Genomic DNA, 19,437 nt, shown 5'->3' with positions numbered 1-19,437 from the left:
TAAAGTTCTAGCACAATACAGCATAACAGTTACATTTTGATTAGGTGGAGTCCATGCAGCTTCTCCTCAGGCACACTGGGTGCTGTATTTTCTTAACCGAGTAAAAATTAGTTTTCTGTTTTCACTCTCCAATTCAGTGTCTTTGTTTCGGTGACAGATGGCACATCACTCAGAGAACGCTGTCAGACAGCAGACTCCACAAACAAATTAATTTCTATTACTGTTTTGCATGCTAGCTTTCTTCTCGTTTGATTGACAGTCTCATCATATACCAACACTGTATTAGGGTGACTGTATGGGACATTGCGAGAGAAGAATATTCACAAATGAGAGATAATTTCAGTGCGGTGCAGTAAAGTTCACCCCCCTTTTTTTTTTCCACATTGACGAGCTTGTTTTTTATAGCAAAAGTTCTGCATGCAGATTGTCCTCACGCATTAGGTAAAGCAGTTTTACTGAAGTTGATATCATGAAATAAACCTGTATTCATATTTAAAAGCATTTTCTCCTTTCAGTTAATATATAAACATTAGATTAATCTAAGTCCTGAGGGCTCACAGTAGATGCAGGTGGGTGTGGAAGAAGCTTTCAGAAACATTTTGTTTATCTCCTGCTGTCTGTTTTTTTATTTTTTTTTATTTGTTTGTTTCTTTTTCTGTCTCCGTTCCTCGTCTCTGTTCTTGTCTCGTTCATTACCGAAATTCTATCTCTCTGTTCATCTCCTTTCTTTTCTGTAATGCAAACCCCTCCATTTGCATGGTTAATTTCCCTATTAATCCTGCTTCACACCTTTCATGGTGAATGTAAGTGCTCAGGTGTGCACGTTTAAGAAATTCCTCCATATTTCCCTCTAAAAGACAGATTTAATGTCACAGTAAGTCTGTCAGGTTTCCCAGCCCCAACCCTCAAATTAATCCCTCCCCTCTCTATCTCTCTCTCTCAACCTTTCTTCCTCCCTCTCACTGCATTTGTGTCTTTCTCTCAGACTGCATTTCTCATTTAGTTTAATGCGATTTCAGAATCTGTCACACTCAGTTTGTTGCCTGTCAGCCTGTCACTGTAGCTTTGCTCATGGTGAGATTTGAGGTGTTTGTGTGGTTTGGCAGGGTGTAGATTGTGTAAGACTAGGACAGCCTGTGTGACTGATGTTCATTGTTTAACATATTTACCTCTTAGACAAGATTCACTGTTTGTTGTTGTCGTTTGTTCTTTGTTTTCTCTCGTAAGTTCTCCTCTAATTATTGAGGTTAAATGGTGAAAACATGCTTATATTAGTGAACATTTTATAAGATGAAGCATTTGGTGTACCTGTAAATGCTTCACATATTATTTCAAATATAAAACAATGTGTATTTTTTTGTTTTTTTTTGTTTGTTTGTTTCTGTGAAATTAAAAATATTCAGAAAAGAAACACTTGGAAGCTGCTGCACTCCGTTTTACCGAGCATTATCTGTCAAAAATGTCCCCGTTCTGGTAAACAAAAACACAACTTGATAGTCTTTGTTCCACATATTCAGTTTCCAGTTCTGTGGTAGTAACCTTTTGTTTGAGATGGATGCTGTCTACACCCACAAACTATTGTGCAGAATTACTTTTTTTTTTTTTTTCCTCTTTTGACTCTAAAGCTTAGTTTGAAAAAAAACAACAACAAAAAAAAAAAAAAAAACGAAGAAGCAACTTCTGAAATTTCACATAATATGTTTTTTGGAACTGTCAGTAGTTGGTTTGAGAAGTAAGGCTCGTAGAACATTGAGAAGTCTTCTCGTCTGTCTATTATCTTGTTATTGATTCAAACTGAAGTCTTCAGTGATTTGCCATGAGTCAGGTAGGGTAGCCCGCTGAGGTGTCACAGCAGGTAGACGGCAGTCCTGTGTTGCTCTTCATCACAAAGCATGGGCAAAATACCACATGTTTGTCTGTCTCCCAAAATTGAGGAGAAAATCAATTAAAAGGAGAAAATCACATCTGTCAAGCACGTGGCAGACGCGGCCCCTCTTCTGTCTTTGTTGTAGACCTCCCAAAGACGTAGTGGAGAGGAACACAGTTTACTCAGATCATCTTTGAGACATCAGGTGATTTTCCCTCGTTTCTCCTTTATTTAACCCAGCTTAATAAAGACTTTATTGCTCTGAGAAAAGCCTTATCGATTGACGTGTCTCAGATTACATCTTAAGGTTTCTTGGTTTTCTTTATCATTTTGACATTACTGCGGGGAATATGCTTCTCTGTGCTCTAAGTGTATTTCACAGGGTAGGGGTCATGCAGTAGGTGTGGTAGATGTTGCAACTCAGTAAAGGAAGGAAGAGAGATGCTCAAAAAAGCATAAAGTTACAATTAAAATTTAACCTAACCGAGATTTTTGACACAATATAATGTTTACACATATACAGTAGTTAGTACACACTTTTACTGACATTCATTGTATTTTGAATAAGCTTTTTTGGACATTTTTTTACTTTACACCACATCAGCACCTGCTGATTTAACCAGCATGCAGTGCTGTAAACCGTGTGGTTAAGTTCACGCCTAATACATGCCTAATACCCTCCTTTTAAACTGTATTAACTTGGCATGGGTTCCCAGCTGCTGCTAAACTGTGAACCTTGATTTACTGGGAGCTAGTTGACAGCAGCAGAGATCAAAGTATGGAAGTGAAAGCCCTACAGATACTGTCATCCTCTACAAATGTTTAGTGAACCGTAACGTGTATCTCATTACTTTTACACTCTCCTTTACCCTGGCAACTGCTTCCAGTCCTCAAGCACAGACCTTTCACAGCTTGGGTAGCAGGAGTGGAATTATTTCACCAATATTTAGTTATTTTTCTGTACTGGACATGTAAAAAACACGTACAGTTCTAAGTTAATGTGCGGGAGATACACTGGTAATGATGTCGTCCTTGTGTTGACCTGCAAATTTAAATCTATAATAAATTGATTGCGTATTGTGTGCAATGATATCTTAATCTGTTTCCGAATAGGATAACAACCAAAACCAATTATCTGCACATTATTGTCATGGTGATTCTTTAGATTGAGATTTAACACATTTTGACAGGCGTGCATTCACGTAAATTGTGATAGCGCGTGTGTTATTGGACTACCGCAGCCCCTTACAGTGATTAATTGATTCTGATTCGTCAAACTGAGTGCATGGTTGATGGACAACTGAAATGCATATTGAATGATTACTGATGGCAGTTTTTTGGGAGCCAATTTATGATATGCAAACAAATATACACTGTTAAACCTGCAAGAGTCAACAAAGGAATGATGCATCTAGAAATTAGGACCATAACTGTTGTTTGAAAGTTGGGGCGATTGAAATACACTGACCTTGATGGCATTTCTGAGGAAAAAGGGAAAAAAAAATATGACCTTTTACCTGCAGTCAACAGGTTTATATTGACACATAAAGTCATTAAACATAATTCGTGTACCTTTTTGGTTAAACTAAAAACTGTGTTTATGTTGCTTGTTACTTGTACAATCAGTCAAGCCCAGTCCATAAAAGTAAATTAATAACAACATTTCCCAAAAAACAAAACAAAAACATGGCAGCAGGGCAGTAAGGCAGCGTAATTTTCTACAAATTTACAGTATACATTTACACCAATGATTGAATATATCCACTTTGATAACACATTCCGCCTAAAATGTGTCTTGATTTTTGACAAGGCGATACTAAGCATGATTTATGAGGTTTTAACCTGAACAACCACATATTTCTGCCCCTGATTTGTCGGTGGATTGCTGTACTCTGGCAAGTGTGCTGATATGTAGTGCCTTCATCTTCACCCAAGGCGGTAAATGAATGTGTAGTGTTGCTAGCATTCTTCCAGTAATCTCTCCTAGACTGCTGTGTGTGTCTGGTGGCCTGTGGTGAGGAGTCTGGCCCAGCGTCATCACCCAGTCTCCCACATTGCCACACATATGGTGCTGCCTTTGTGTCAATTGTGCTCTATGGGGTTTCTAATAATTAACAAGATGACAGACAAATGCAATGACAAGTACAAGGTGGATTTGATTTTCTATTACACATTCTTCTGTGTTTTTCAGACGTGTTTGATCGTAGTGTTAATAATAATGATTTCACCTCGTTAAAAACATTAAATCTACTCCTGATGTAATTACAAACGTCTCCAAATCCAATGAATGGTTGAAGTTATGTCGGTCTCTACGTTTTTATATGCCACGATGGGTTTCTGCATGCTTACTGCAGATGACTGACAAGTGTTAAGAGTACAACTTCACTGTAGAAGGAAACATTAAATATTAAAAAGACTCTCCCAAGGACACTTAATTTCTATACTCTGCCAGACCATACTCAGCTCAAATGGAAGGGCACCTTAAGGGAATTAATGTATGTACACTTTATTGTTTGTCTTTGCCCAGGAAGCAGTGAAATCAGCCTAAATAATCAGATTCACCACTGTATTCAGAATCAATGACACATTGTGAAGGAGACCTTTATTAATAATCCAGCTACGGATGTCTATTACTGTGTACATATCACTCTGACTAGGATCAGTCTATATATTTGACAGAAACCCACCAAATATTAGGATTATTTACTACATAAAAAGCTGCTGATTATCAAGTTTTCAGGAACAGACTTTTGCATTTCAGTCAGAAGCTAAAAAGTGACTAAAACCTGCATTTATCAACAAAAATAATACAAAGCCTCACAGTTGGGAGAATAATATTTTGCCTTTTCTCTGTATAAAAAGTAATGAGATATAAGAAAAAGCATCAGCAAGAGTTCCTTTATTTAAGGGCACAAGAGAGCAATATTAGCTTTGTATATATTATAATACACTACGCAGTATATTCATTGTTCTGGACCAAAAGAGGACAAAAAGGAGATCCATGTGCGCAGTCATCATTTAACTATATACGATATAAATCCACCCTTACAAATCCAATTACACAAATATGTTTTTTATATTTATATCATCAACAATCCTTTCTGCCTCTGCTGATATGATCAAAAGCCTTCATTATCATGGCACCATTGCTTGCCAGGGACCCTAATTGGAGCTTGCAAAAGCAAGCAACATTTGATATAATGGCTCCCTCCCAAACAGGAATGCCAGGCCTGCATTATGACTTTCTTTTTATATTGCTGAATTCCCTGAGGGAAGGACAGAGATGTCATCATTAGTGGGCAGAAGACTTTGGCCATAGCTGCTGAGGTCTATGGAGTGGTCAGCCAGGCTCGTGACCCAGTAGCAGTGTCTACTCTGTGTTTTCCCTGTCGAGGTTCCCATCTGGTCACGTGACCCTGTGCCAGGCTGCTCCCGCTGAATACATTTGGGGAGCTAATGAGAAAGGAAGCTTTGTGAAGACCTGGAAAAGGGCACCTCTTCCTCTTCTTCTCCTCTGAGAAAAAGGGGGAAAAGTCGGCGTGGTCAATTTTATTAACTCGGCTGACCTTCACACTAACAATTAACATTTACAGAAAACACAGCCCCTCCCATTATCTTTCTCATCTCCATCTTAATCTTCAACCTCACGACCAGCAGCTGTTTTTTACTTCTTAACAAAGGGAAATTTAACAGACAAGTAGCAAATTAGCGACAAACACGCTGCATGTATTTTTAAGACAATTGCAAGGTGATGCGGATTATGCAGTAGAAGGTCGGTTATCTAAAGGTGCTTCGGTAATTGGCTAAGGGCCACCAGTGTCACAGTAAAAAGCCAACTGTGAGCCGTGATTATGTGACCTTATCTACTCATCCTCCTACCAGACTGTCGACAAACCTCTGTGCGAGTCCAGGTCTAATGAAGAAAAGTGTACGGAATAGAAAATGTTTTGTTTGATAGTGTCAGAACCTGAAGGATGTTTCCCATATAATCTGTATTCTTTCACAGATTGACAGACTGTACACAAGGATACCTTTTCTTCCATGGCTCTATAAAAGTGCATCAAAGGTTGCATACTAGTATAATGCTCGTACACTGATATAAATAAACTCCATTTACAAATGTTAGCTAACCAGGTATGTTGATGAGCAACGCACTCAGCAGCCTTGCCTGTATGGACTCTTTTCTCTTACTACTGTGTATTGTACCCTGTCATCCTTGTCTGCGACGTGATTTTTATCCTGACATGCGCAGAAAATGAGATTTGCATTAACAGTAGCTCTTTGTGTGTTTGTGTGTTTTGTGTGTGCTCTCCCATTTGTAGAACCTGATAAAGAACCTGCCAGAGCAGAAAGAGCTGAGTGCGCTAGCGGAACTAAAGGGTGAATATGAAGAGCTAGTGGAGTCGGAGCAGTTTGGCATTGTGGTGAGTATAATTTCCTGGTGACTACTGGATCGGCCCAAGAGAACACACAGTATGCACATTCATACTCCCAGCCTGCTACTGTCAAACACTTGCAAGCATGCACAGTTGAGAAATTCAATTTTTATTCATTACTCACTCTTTCTGTCCCTGTAAACCTCACACAGACTCTTACAAATACACTGCGCTTTTGCACTTTGTCTGCCTTCCTCCAGCAATACTTCATACACATTTTTTTGCAGCGGGTCTGATGGATTTGCACAGCAGTTCGGCAAGAGACCAGGAAATAAAAAATAAAAATGTATAAATATAGACTGCATTGTAGAAGTTGGCGTAGCCTCTGGGTCTCAAAAGTGAAGCCAATATGGAAGTGACTTTAACCCGCATCCGTTTGAATAGCCAGCAACTCCACTGGTTCCAAAAAGATGTCACATTGTATGTAAAGCTTATGATAAAACCCTACTTCTCACTTGATTTATGACCTCACTGAACAGTTTTCTAATGAGTTTGTGGTCCCAATCGTTAGCTTCAAGTCTTCTTCAATCCAGCATGGTGTTCATTTTGTGAATCATGGGCCCATTTAGAATAATTAGACGCTAAAGCAGGGCATGATTTAGGGTGTGGCTAAGTCAGTGGCACGGCAACCTGTCAGTTAGGATAGCAATATGTATTCATGGCAATGTGTACACGTAAATAGCCATGAACATGTATTGGGATGTTTATTACCTCTTCAAACCCTATCACAGTGTGTTTTCAGTTCATGAAAGGTTCCTGATCTAAAAAGTCAACTATTCTTTTTTCTGGCAAGTGTATTTTGCTTTAATCCTCTTTTTCTCTCGTCAACATTGTCGTAATTCATTTCACAGTTAACGTGAATTACACATGCATCTTTTAGCCATGCTGCCATGGCCTCACCTGGCTAGAAGGTAGAGCTGGTCGACCGGTAATCGGAAGGTCGCTGGCTTGCTTCCCTGGCTCCCTCGGCCACACATCGAAGTTTCCTTGACCAAGATACTGAACCCCAAATTGCTTTTGAATAGCAGATCGGCACCTTGCATGGCAGCCTCTGCCATCAGTTGATGAATGTGAGGAGTTTTGTAAAGCACTTTGAGCGGTCAGTAGACTGGAAAAGGGCTATAGAAATGAAGTCCGTTTACCTTTTACCATTGGTAACCCTCCTTAACCCTCCGCCCTGTCGTCCAAATAAGGCTCCAACATGCATAGATGGTGACAACCACAATGTCAAACCTGAGGCTTCAGAATGGTAGTCTACAAAACAGTGGGTGACATCATGGTGGCTACTTCCACTCCTTTTAAACATGTGTATAACTTTGAGGCAGCTGCAGTAATGTTTAATTAAAACATCTATCAAAGGGCATATTTAACAAAAACGTCACAATTTGATAACCCAACTTTAAAATGATAGGAGCTATGATTATAAAAAAAGAAATCACTTTTGACTCGAGCAAAGAAAAGTTCAGTCATTTTTGATGAGGATTCAGCAACAAGAATCCAGTGAATGCCATATTTTTGACATCAACTGTCAATGTTGTCTCATGACAAAATCATGGCCTAAGGCTATGAATCCTGTCTGAAATAAAGTTCTTTGAAAAGCATGCGGCTGTAGTCAGCCAACTTGGTGATGCATCCCAATCCTCTAATCCTACTGACAATGATTAGCAAAAGTTCTATCTCTTCCAGAAATGGGATAAATAATGCTTTTGTTTTGGAGTAAAGCCCTTAGAAAGAAAATATATCTTTTTAGTCATCAATGAATTTGGTATGCACAAAACAAATATGTAATGATAAACAAATAATTAGAGCTGCAATCATGTGGTTAAACATTTAAAGCTGGATCTTCATTTTTGACCTTATCTAATGATGTAATTGACATAATTAAGGTTTTAAGACATACTGAAGAGGAACTCTTGTGTTACAGTCATAACATCTGTTTTTTATCCAGTAACCTGTTTTCTGCACATGATCCAGGGCTGATCTTGAGACACCTTGACCTACTGTTCTTCACTGTCATTCACCTACAGTAGTATTCATTTACTGTAAATCAGTTGTAGAAGAAAGGGAAGTACATCATCACGCTGTTCTGACCTTTCCACTTAGTTAAAACTGTCATTACTTTTTAATTAACTGCTCTTGCCATCCATTTACCAAGTGAATACCAAGCACTTTCGTCAACTGTAAAAGGAAGTGCTATCTTTAAACTTGACTTTACAACACGATCATAGAGGTACATTACGCAGTTTTACAGAAGAGACGTTCAATTAGACCCAAGGGTTGCAAATGTGCTCCATCTCCCTTGCTATTCTCTTTATTCGTTGAAGGCTTTTTTTTTTGCCTATGTCTTTTAGGAGATGTAATGAAGCAGGGGGTGGCAGTTTCCCTCGTGATCTCACCAATTTTGTGATCATATACCTCCCCACTGATGAAGTAGCTCCTCAATGCAGAGCTATTTAGTTCCCCTGGGAAATAAGCCATGTTCAAGCTTCTCTCTGCCAGAGCTGTCACCTGCGTGCTCGCTCTCATTGTGATTTCTCCTTATTGTATACAAATCAATTCAAGTGAAGGAGCAGGGAGGGGGATTTGTGTGTGTCTGTATGCATATGTGTGTGCGCAAGGAATTGAGGTGGGTGGGAATATTGGTGCAGGGAGGGTGGAGGGGTGGAGGCGTGTAGTTTGACGGACAACTTGCCCATACACATGAATAATTTTGAGCAGTAATGAAACATTATGGGCTGGATCTGAAGGTTGCCTTCAAGCACCGGATTATGCAGCAATCTGTAGAATTTGTCTGTGCTTGCTGCTTTGCCACATATCTTACAGCCAAAACCCTATTTGTTTTAATTCCCTCCCATTTTCATAGCTATTTCTTCTCTCATTTTCGTCTGGCTTCAGCGATTCCACTCCCAAGCCCACAAGTATTGATTGAGGCTGTTATATTATTTATGACAAATCTGTTTAATGGGGGATTCCTTTGTCCATATGAAAGTCAGGAGGGATGCAGGAAAGAGGGTAGTCATATTTGCTAAAGAGGGTAGTTGATTTTCAGTTCATTAAAACTAGTCGGAACAGTAATTACACTGGGGATTCAGCATGCCCATGGTGGCAAGGTAGGGTAACTTAATAGGGATCCTTCTCTTGCATTATGAAAAGCTCTTGTAGGAACTCACATAATAAAACTGAATAAAATAAAACGCATATTGAGATTGTGAGGAGCAGCATGATTAAGAACCTCGATAGTCACATTTACAAAGCTTTTTTGTGCCTTTATGCAAATTAGCTGCAACTTGCTTGTAAACAAGTGTTGCTCTTTACTTAATACACAAGTTCCTAATGCTGGATTACAAACTGAATACTTTGCATATTGTAAGCGTAGTGGCATACACAACTTTTTAACTGCATTTCAAATAGTGTCAGTTTTGCATGGGGAAACTGTGCACCTCTTTAAAAGAATGCAAGTGTGTTGTCTTTTAAACAAAATAAGAAAAACATAAGTTATTGTCTTTTCTGGTTATTGCAAATAAGCTAGCAAGCTTACCTGATCTTCACAGATATATATATAGTGAAAGTAAGTGCACCAAGAAGAACACAACAAAATAAATCCACAATACAGTGTGTAACTGATTGCTACAAGGTCTTGGCTATTTGTTTATATGCAATAAAATGACTTTCACTTTCTGTTTTTTTCTCAACTTATATCCTTAGATGAGTTCAGTCAAACTTCTACGACCACGTCTCAACGGCATTCTGTTCAAGCTGACGTTTGAGGAGCAGGTGAACAACATCCGGCCAGACATCATGAATGTGACATTTGCCTGCGAGGAGGTAAAGAAGAGCGAAGGCTTCAGCAAACTCCTGGAATTGGTGCTGCTGGTCGGCAATTACATGAACGCCGGCTCAAGGAACGCCCAGACGTTTGGTTTCAACGTCAATTTCCTCTGCAAGGTAACAACGCAACGGAGCGCACAACACAGATGAACAGTGTGTCGTGAAACTGGCTGAAGCAAAAACTCAAAAGCAGTCATGAACAAAAAAAATGGGGATTCAGAAAGTGCTGATTTAAATTTAGATAGTAGACGACTGAGTCATATTTTAAAATAGCTGCTTTAAAATATATATATTAATACCAAAGCAATGTTCCACCTGATGCAAGTGCATGGCAAATATCTTCATTAGTTGATAGAGAAAAGGATGGAGAGGTTATTTGTTACATGAGTTTTCCTGCCTCACCTTGACAGTAGAATACATATGTCATCATCCATTAACCATCTTTAGATCCCAATTAAATATACAACATACATACATATTTTAATGAATCAGCGTCAATATTCTCTGATGTTTATGCATCACAATTTAATCGATAGTCACCGAGATGTAGTCTTTTAAAAATATACATTGAGATGCAGGCGTATCACTCCCAGTGAGACCTGTCCTGCCTTCACTAAATGTTGCTTTCAGATAATAGATACATGCTTATAACATTCTGCTGTATGAGAAAATGGTGGTTGAACAGATGTGAACAGATGTCATGGCAAGTCCTTCATTCCATGCAGACCTCAAAGGACCTCAAAGGAAGACTGCAGGTCTTCTAAAAATCTGCAGAGCCTAATCAGCAATCAAATGAAACATATTTCAATACAACAAATAACAGAACCGTGATGAGGCGTGGAGCGCAGGGGAACTTGAGCCAGAAAAGAGGCGGCATCTGTGTCCACTGCCAGGTAAAATCACAGCATGCGAAGATGTGAAAGAGAGGACTGGCAGACGTGCACACACAGCTATACTGAGCACAGCCAAGCTCTTGAAGCAGACTGGTTCGACTGCACACACATACAGACACCCAGGCTCTCTCTCTCTCTCTCTCTCTCTCTCTCTCTCTCAAACATGAGGTTTTCCTACATTGTGTTGTGAGAGGAAGAGGCCTTAAGCTGAGGTAGTGACTGTCAGACCCATTGTAGACAGAGCTGTGGGGGTATCAGAGTTGACCAGAGCATGATTTTCTGCGATATTACTTAAGTGTTTAGTCCACATGTACTTGACCACATTTTCCCATCAGTAAATTCATCTTTAATTTCACATTCAGTTATTATTCCTCTAATTCCACATTAATTATTATTATTTTTTTTTTTTTCTGGACAAGATTGTTTTGACAAATATAATACAGAAATAACTTGAAAATAGTATTATCGATCAATTTGATTGCTCTTAAACCTCCACTGAAATTGTTTTTAGAAAAAAAAAAAGTTTTTGTTTTTTTCTCCTGACCTTACATTACATTTTAGCATTTTAATTGTTACATTACATTTTAAGTGTTTTCACTCATTTAGTGTGCAACAGTTGCATGTGTAAGTTGCCGTTGTAACGTTTACTTTGGTAGGTCAATCTTGAAAAAAAGAGATTTTAATTCCAGTGAGGGAATAAAAAAACCCTAAAAAAAAAATAGAAAGGGAGGGCCCTTTTCTGAATCATGGCCACAACACTTTAAAGAAATGTTCAACTTTCTTTCATGCCAACTGTCTACAGGATAAAGATCCATCAAAAAACATTAACAGCTCGTAAATCACCAGCATGTGATCAAATTATGATTTTCCTGAGAGCCAAAATTTCACTTTGTTGTCTGGCCCCTTTAAAGTAGCTTTGGCATTATGTGTAGCTGTGTAACAGTTTTTAATGGCTTATCTATCTGATGATAAAACTGATGAAAAAAAAAAAAAATATTGGGCAGCCTTCAGAGTGCCTAGAGAGGTGCTGAAACAGGGGCACATTTCTCTTTCCAATGTGCCTAAGTTTGGCAGTCAAACTGTGGGGATAAACAACCAAAATACGTTTCAGAATCCATCTATTAGGCAGCATGTGTGAGATTATATGACACTTTTGGTTTTGTTGTCATTATTCTCAAACTCTCTGCTGTGCTCTAGCAGTGCTACAACTGTTAGGTAGACAAAGACAGATCTATTCTAAACGATCGTGTTTTAAGAATTTGGTCAAAAAATTGGGATTTTCGGGACATGGGATTTTTCCATAAGTTTGGATGCCAAAAGCCACCGCCTTACACACATATTTGAAGCCAGCAATCTTGCAGGTGTGAAAAAGAGCTTTAGCACGGCGAATCCAGTGTGCCTTCTGTATTCCTGCAAGCCCACTGAATGAGTGTGGAGTGTCAGTGTAGAGTCTGGTAATGCCTCAGGGGGCTGATTGGACCATTATAGATGGACAAGGAAAAAAGTCTGCTTTCTCACTTTAGTCAATCAAGTAAATGGACCCCTGGGTGGCAGGTCTAGGGTACCTAATGGGCTCATCAGGGAGGAGGGAGTTTGATGATGGGAATGAACAGCAAGGGGAGAGCATAGGCTGACCCACCTACAGCCCACCGCCACAGCCCCTTGTCCTGCCAAGGACACGCAAATCTCCTGGGAGGCAGCTTGGTCACATATATCCTGCAAACTGAGCATTCACTCTGGTTTTTGCAAGGGCAACAAGTTTTAGATTTTTCCAAAAATGCCCGCATTGTAAAAACTGACAAGCTTAAAATGCATAAAAATAGGCAAGATGATGAAGAATGTAGAAGAGACTGTTACCATATTGGAACATATTGGGTAAGTGGATAAAACCATCTGCTGTATTACTCAAAAACAAAGAAATATTGTTCCTCCTGGGTCTTGTCCCTGCCTTACTGAGGGAAAACACTTTCAGAGGCTCTGCTTAATAATTAAACACCGCATGGCAATGATTTGTGTCCAATTTAGGTTGAACAGAACAGCGTATCTATTAGGCACTTGACTTGTTTAACAGGGAGTCATCTACCTAACGTTAGTGTGACCTTGTGTCCTGCTTTCAAAATAAAACATTTCCCTCAGCTTAAAAGATGGTTTTATTATACAATGTATTCAATGTTCTTTGTCTTCATGGAACATATTCTCAGCAGTGGACTTGTGCTTTTCTATGCATTGTATGTTTCCTGCTTCTTATAAGCAATATGAAATGCAATCTGAAGAGTTAAATTGATTTATCAAGAGCAGACGATCCTTCTTTGTTTGCATGCAGCTATATTCCCATTGCCACTTCTTCTTTTATTAGTTAATTGTTGTGTTATTTATTTATGTTCAATCCAGACATTCAAGTGGAAGCGTGTTTGTTTGTAATGCACCTCGCCTCTGTGAATGCTAAATGTATTGGAATGTGCAGCACTAACTACTGAGGGATTTATAATAATACTACCTCAAGGCGATTTACGTTATGAAAGATTGAGTGATATCACAATTCAGAATATGCTTTCAGCAGCACGGTAATGAAGCAGCAATTCTTCCATCTACTTCAAATGAACAAATGTGTTTGAAGGAGTAGCATTTATACACGCTCCATCCAGTTGCACCATTAAAACATAATCGGATAAGACAAATCGTAAGTGACTAATGTAAAAATATGGCAGCTATAAAAAAATAGGTAGTGTTAAATAAAAGATTTAATGTAAAACTCCAGGTAGTCTAAGCTCCTCAATGAGAGCATTACAAAGCTTAGGAGCTCTGGCAGTGAAAGGCTTTTTTTTTTTTTTTTTCAGTTTTGACTTTGAGCACAAACTTTAAAATGGCCAGGACAAGGGATGGACTGTGATTAAAAATGACCCCAGACTTTGACGCAGACCGGCTCACTACAGTCTGCGCAGAGATACGCCACAGCCCCTGGCACAGTTCTCACGATACCTGAAAGCTGCTTTGACTGAAATTTCTGATGTAAAAATAGTGAAAGTGAATAGTGAAAATAACATCAGCGCCTTGGGCTTTATGTAGGATTCCCCCTGCCCTTACAGAGGCCCTTAGCAGAATGCGTTACCACTACCAACAACAGCCCTGTTTATCTCAACATACTCTGTTTAAAAGATACAGTAAATGTTCGTATGGGATATAAACTAGTCTCCTTGGAAATTATCTATTATGAAACATTAATGATTAATAACCATCTTGAGTGTCTCAGTTACACATATGTGCATTGAATATATCATAACATGGCATTATAATGTTTGCTATCCTTGTGTTTGTTTCTTATTTCTCTGCATGGTCGGTGGGCCTATACTTCTAAGTATGAAGCTGTAATTAACACCCAAGGGTCATTTGTGGAAACGCCCATCTAGTGCAGAAGTATAAACAGCAAGAGAAGTCTGTGCCAGGAGGTGGTCAGATGGGTCATAGCAAGGATCTTCCCCCAGGAGACCGGGGTTCTAGTCTCATGTGTGACCAAGTGCTAAGATGCATTTGTTCTTAAGTTATCTTAAACAAATCACACACCATAGTTAATATAAGTAACATGACTGAAGTAAAGTAGTCATTTAAACCTGAAGCATGATCTTTTCCTAAACCTAGCCAAGTGGTTTTGGTGCCTTAACCTAACCAAACCGTGACCGTTTCACATATTTAATAATAGCAGTCAAAAGGTCACGATACGTCATAATATGTGAAATGTTAGTCAGCAGGCTTCTTTTTTAAGTTTAACCGGATGTTATACAACTATGTGCAATGACAACAAAGGCATTGAGGAGTTAGGAGTGAGAGCGTGACTCAGACTGCTGTCATCTTTATGATATATGCTTTTATTTAGTGTGTTATGTAGGTTCTCGTGCACGTGAAAGGTCTTGAAACTTTAAGGCCCAACAGGAGCTCCTCTCTCCCACACAAAACACTCCTGCCCAAGTGCCTGAATGACATCACACCTCGTCAACAGGTCACACATTTGCATAATTTATGCCTAATGGCTAGTTTGGCACGTAAGAATTGATTTAGCAATGTTTGTTCTGTTGATGTTAGCGCTGCTGGCTGAGGCATGTGTGAGCTGACCAATCAGGGAAGACTGGGTATTAGGGAGGGGGGCCTTAAAGATACAGGAGCTAAAACAGAGCATTTCAGACAGAGGGGGAATACAATGCTGCGGCAATGGACAGTATGAGAAAACTGATGATTTTTTGAACACTAAAGCATGTAAACACTGTCTATTAATAGTCCAAAATAAGATTTTTTTTTTTTTTTAAAGGGAGCATATCAGTTTGAAATGGTTTTGATAGATGTTTTTTGTCCCGACACGTCCGAAAGATGTTCTCTGTGAGAAGATGACACACTTCTTTGCAGTTAACAGTAAACTACTGATGGGTAGACATCAGTGAATGCTTCCAGTAATATAAAGTACAGGGTAAAAAGGAGAGAAAATAACTGCTCAAATTACTCAGTACAGTGTTTGCGTGGGTCACATGATATCTTTAAAGCTCAATTTTCACTTTCATTTTTGTCAACTTCAAAATAAACCAAAAAGGCTCCCCAGACTTTCTTTAGAATTAAAATTGAAAAAGCACAAATTATTTAATTAGAGTTGTACATATTAAAATATTAAAATTGTAATATAAAAAGTTTGGGCAAAGCAGTTGGAGTGGTATGTTTATGAATTAGTGAGTATGCATGCTTTGTGAACCGTGTGGTCCAGTTCATTATTTCAGCGATATTCACCTCACAATGCTAATATGCTTCCAATTTCATCTAAAATTTCAATTGCTCCCTTATTACCTGAATCCACATGACTTCTCCACTTACACCCACTGCACTCACTAAAACTCCACAGTATGCCCATTCTCTTGCCCTGTATCGGCATTGGAATAGCTCAGGTTAAATATACTACACTAAATCATTAACGCATCATATCGGTGAGGCTTTGGACATTCTACTACAATCTAGAGATACACACCGCACCATTGTTCCACATTATTACAAATTATTGTTTCAGTAAATCTCCTGTTTGTTAACACTCACAAATCCCTAAATGATTTTTTTTACCTCTCCCAGTTTACCCTCTCTTTATTACACATTACTAATATTAGTTAGCAGATGAAATCAGCATACAGCAGATGCACTTTTTTTTCGTTTGGTAATGACAGTTTGGGGTATAACAATAAACAAATTAAAATTTAAAATCCATGAAATTAAATTGTGATTACCCAACGTGAGCAAGTGATTGATCCTCATCTAATGAAAGTGTGTGTGTGTGTGTGTGTGTGTGCGTGTGTTGGTGTGTGTCTGACTGCCTGTTATTGTTTCAATTCACAATTGCTTGAATGTGTGTGTGTGTGTGTGTGTCTGTGTGTCTGTGTGTAAGAGGGAGAGAGAGAGGATGTACACACATGTGCTTGCATGTGCACATGTGCGAGCATGTCCAACTGCCGGCTGTTTACAGTGCGGATATTATCGGTATGAGTACACAGAGGTGGGTTGTGCTAATTAGTTTTCCCAGCATGCCGTTCGAACAGCATGGCAATCACGGTGGGGAATGAATATGGAACAAGTTCCCTATGCACTGATGTGGAGACGACTCTGGCTTCTGTGTATGAACACAGACACACACACACTCAGACACACTTGGCAAACACAGTACAGTACTTTTATTCAAACTTTCCTGCCTCACTGTTTTATTCTCATGGGTGTGGTATTATTTTATGTGTGTGAGTGTGTGTGTGTGTGTGTGTGTGTGTGTGTGTGTGTAACTGTTTATGTGTGTATGTGTTTTTTCTGTGGAAGTATGTTATGCATTTGTATTTTATCTCCTGCTCATGTACTGTCCTCAATCCAGGCTCACATTTGATGGAGCTTGACTGAACAGTTAGCTATTACCTATTACATTCAGTACCTTATTACCTCGATGGCCATGTTCACCTAAAATGGCATAAATAGACTTTTGACTTGCGTGCCATCATGTAGACGCAGAGGGATTTGGTTGTGTGCTGAACATAGGTAAGGCGGATTAACCCATTAAATATTTGTGTACTTTGTACTTTTCATATTTAAATGAAAAACTAATTCAAGTCACTAAAACATCAACGCATAATTTAAAATAATTTTGGGGCATTTTTGTGCCTTTATTTTGACAGTCGGTGTAGATGTAGACAGGAAACACGGTGTGACAGAGGGGTGGGACATACAATGGTATATGCACCTTGGCCACCTCAACCATTAAGCTGTGTGGTACATTTGAAAAGTGAATGATTGATGAAAAGTCTGGATTGATCAATTATTTTCTGTTTTATTAAATATTTCGTTGTTTGTTTCTTGGTTTTCTTTTTAGCTCCGTGACACGAAGTCCATCAGTCAGAATACAACGCTTCTTCACTTCCTGGCTGAAAAGTGTGAAGATAATCACAAAGTCATTTTGAAGTTCCCAGATGAACTGGAGCATGTGGAGAGTGCCAGCAGAGGTATGTCTGTGTCTCTTGAGAGTATCCGAAATATAGTACACACATGTAGTTTATAAAAAATTAACTTTCATTGGCAAATGAATATAAACTACTCAAAGATATTGTCAATGCATTGTGATTGCTAACCTCCACTATATTCATTAATTTATTTTAATTTATTTTCACCACATTCTCACCCTTCACTTCTCTATTCCATCCCTTGACAACAGCCTGCACTCTCTTTGTGACAGGAATAGAGTTGTTTGTCTGACCACACTGTCATTCAGCCTGTCAATAAACTAATTCCACTCTTAATTCTATTCTCAAGCATTTGGTGGAATCCCTGGAGGCTTATTTACTTTGTTAGTCTCGTAATTGGTTATTTAATCTAATTCAACTAATTATGCACTTGACTGAGACTGCCAGCCATTGTGTAAGTGGACTGAATAGTCTTTGTGCACTGTGTATATTTAGATGTCTATATGCACACATTTTTAAATTATATCAACTTTGTCATTTCATGGAAAAGAAGGAAATGCCAGTTAATTGACTGAGACCACTAAATAAATGTCTCCTCCACAAAACCCCCAGGAACTATTTAAGGGGGTGGGGATGCAGACAGCGGTTTATTCTAGGCACAACATTGCTTCTCTTGTTTGATTGATCATCACATACAATTAAGCAGGGTTTTCAGTCGGATACTGTAACAATGAAGCAGCGTCCTGTTTATATTATGAGACATTAATTGAGACTGCTGGGCTTAATTAGACGAAGGGTTACAAGTTTTAAATAAGCCAGTGATCTTATTTTTGAAAAAAAACAAAACAAAACAAAAAACTTTATCTTTTTCAATTCTTCTTAATTTGTGTACCATTAAGAAATTATTATTATTATTATTATTATTATTTTTAATGTTTTATCACACATGTTTCCCTGTCATTTTAGCATGTTGGAGCTAAATCTAAATCTCTGCCTCTAAAAATAAATTTGATTCGATTTACTTTGAGGCTCAAAAGAACCTAGTGATCAAAGGCTGTCCACTGTCTTTGGAAAGCTTTTATTGCCTGTGGAACAATAGACATGGCTGAATTGTTTCCCACTATCTTCAGATCCTTTTCAAGAGCTTTTGGTCTCCCTTTATGTAAACTGGCAAAAGAAAATTGCTGCCTTTTCTAATTAAAAACAAACATATCATATACAAAACATAAAGCAGAACAGAGCGCTAAAAAAAATCACCATGTTGTTGGGCCTTCCTGATTTAGGAAATCTCATGTGAACAAACCTGTGTAAAGCCTGTCGCCCAGGCATGTGATTTCTGATTGTTGATTGCCAGAGGCTGAGGAGTTGACATAAAGAGACACTGACAGCAATGTGGGGGATTCAAATGCAATCAAATGGCCATCTACGATGTTTGGAAGTTGCACAATTAATGTCATCGATAAGTGCAATCAGGCCTGGATAATTTCCCCTGGAAATCATAATTTTGCTTGCTTTGATTGGCTGCTTCAGACCTTCACTCCACCAGTGCACAATTTTGGAAGAAATTGGATTGCTACCTTGCTATCGTCTGCTTTTTGTTTCACCAATTTTAGCACCGTTCAAAATTGTGGATGTTTTTGTATAGCAGAGCTATACATTTTTAAATGAAAGATGATTGCGGGGTATTGTTAACTGCATCATTGATTATTTCATTGTTCTCCTGTAATATAATAGTTCTCGCTTGACTAGAATACTTTCTTACTCTTTTGACCATGATGTCTTTCATACCTTAAATGTACAGTGTGGAGTACTTTTGTCATTGCATTAAGAGGTTCTGTCATTACCACCTAATTTTAATAAATCTCTTAACCTTTTAAAACCCAAACGTTACCCGACAGCAGATGATTGTATATCGTATTACGTCAGAAATCAGTATGCTAGCCTGGGCACAA

The 19,437-nt window shown here is 38.6% G+C and overlaps 1 protein-coding gene across 1 annotated transcript in view; it reads left to right on the top strand.

The window, feature by feature from the left end:
* The window catches only part of diaph2 (diaphanous-related formin 2), a 411,384-nt gene that overhangs the window by 237,000 nt on the left and 154,947 nt on the right, over window positions 1-19,437 (top strand). Inside the window, exons 23-25 of the mRNA XM_073486670.1 lie at window positions 6,190-6,291; window positions 10,009-10,248; window positions 17,398-17,527. Coding sequence (XP_073342771.1) covers window positions 6,190-6,291; window positions 10,009-10,248; window positions 17,398-17,527 — 472 coding nt within the window. The remainder of the gene's footprint in view (window positions 1-6,189; window positions 6,292-10,008; window positions 10,249-17,397; window positions 17,528-19,437) is intronic.

Source organism: Pagrus major, chromosome 18, assembly GCF_040436345.1.
Source record: "Pagrus major chromosome 18, Pma_NU_1.0".
Lineage (NCBI taxonomy): Eukaryota > Metazoa > Chordata > Actinopteri > Spariformes > Sparidae > Pagrus > Pagrus major.
Note: the sequence above shows the minus strand (reverse complement) of the source record. Positions and strands in the feature narration are given on the sequence as shown.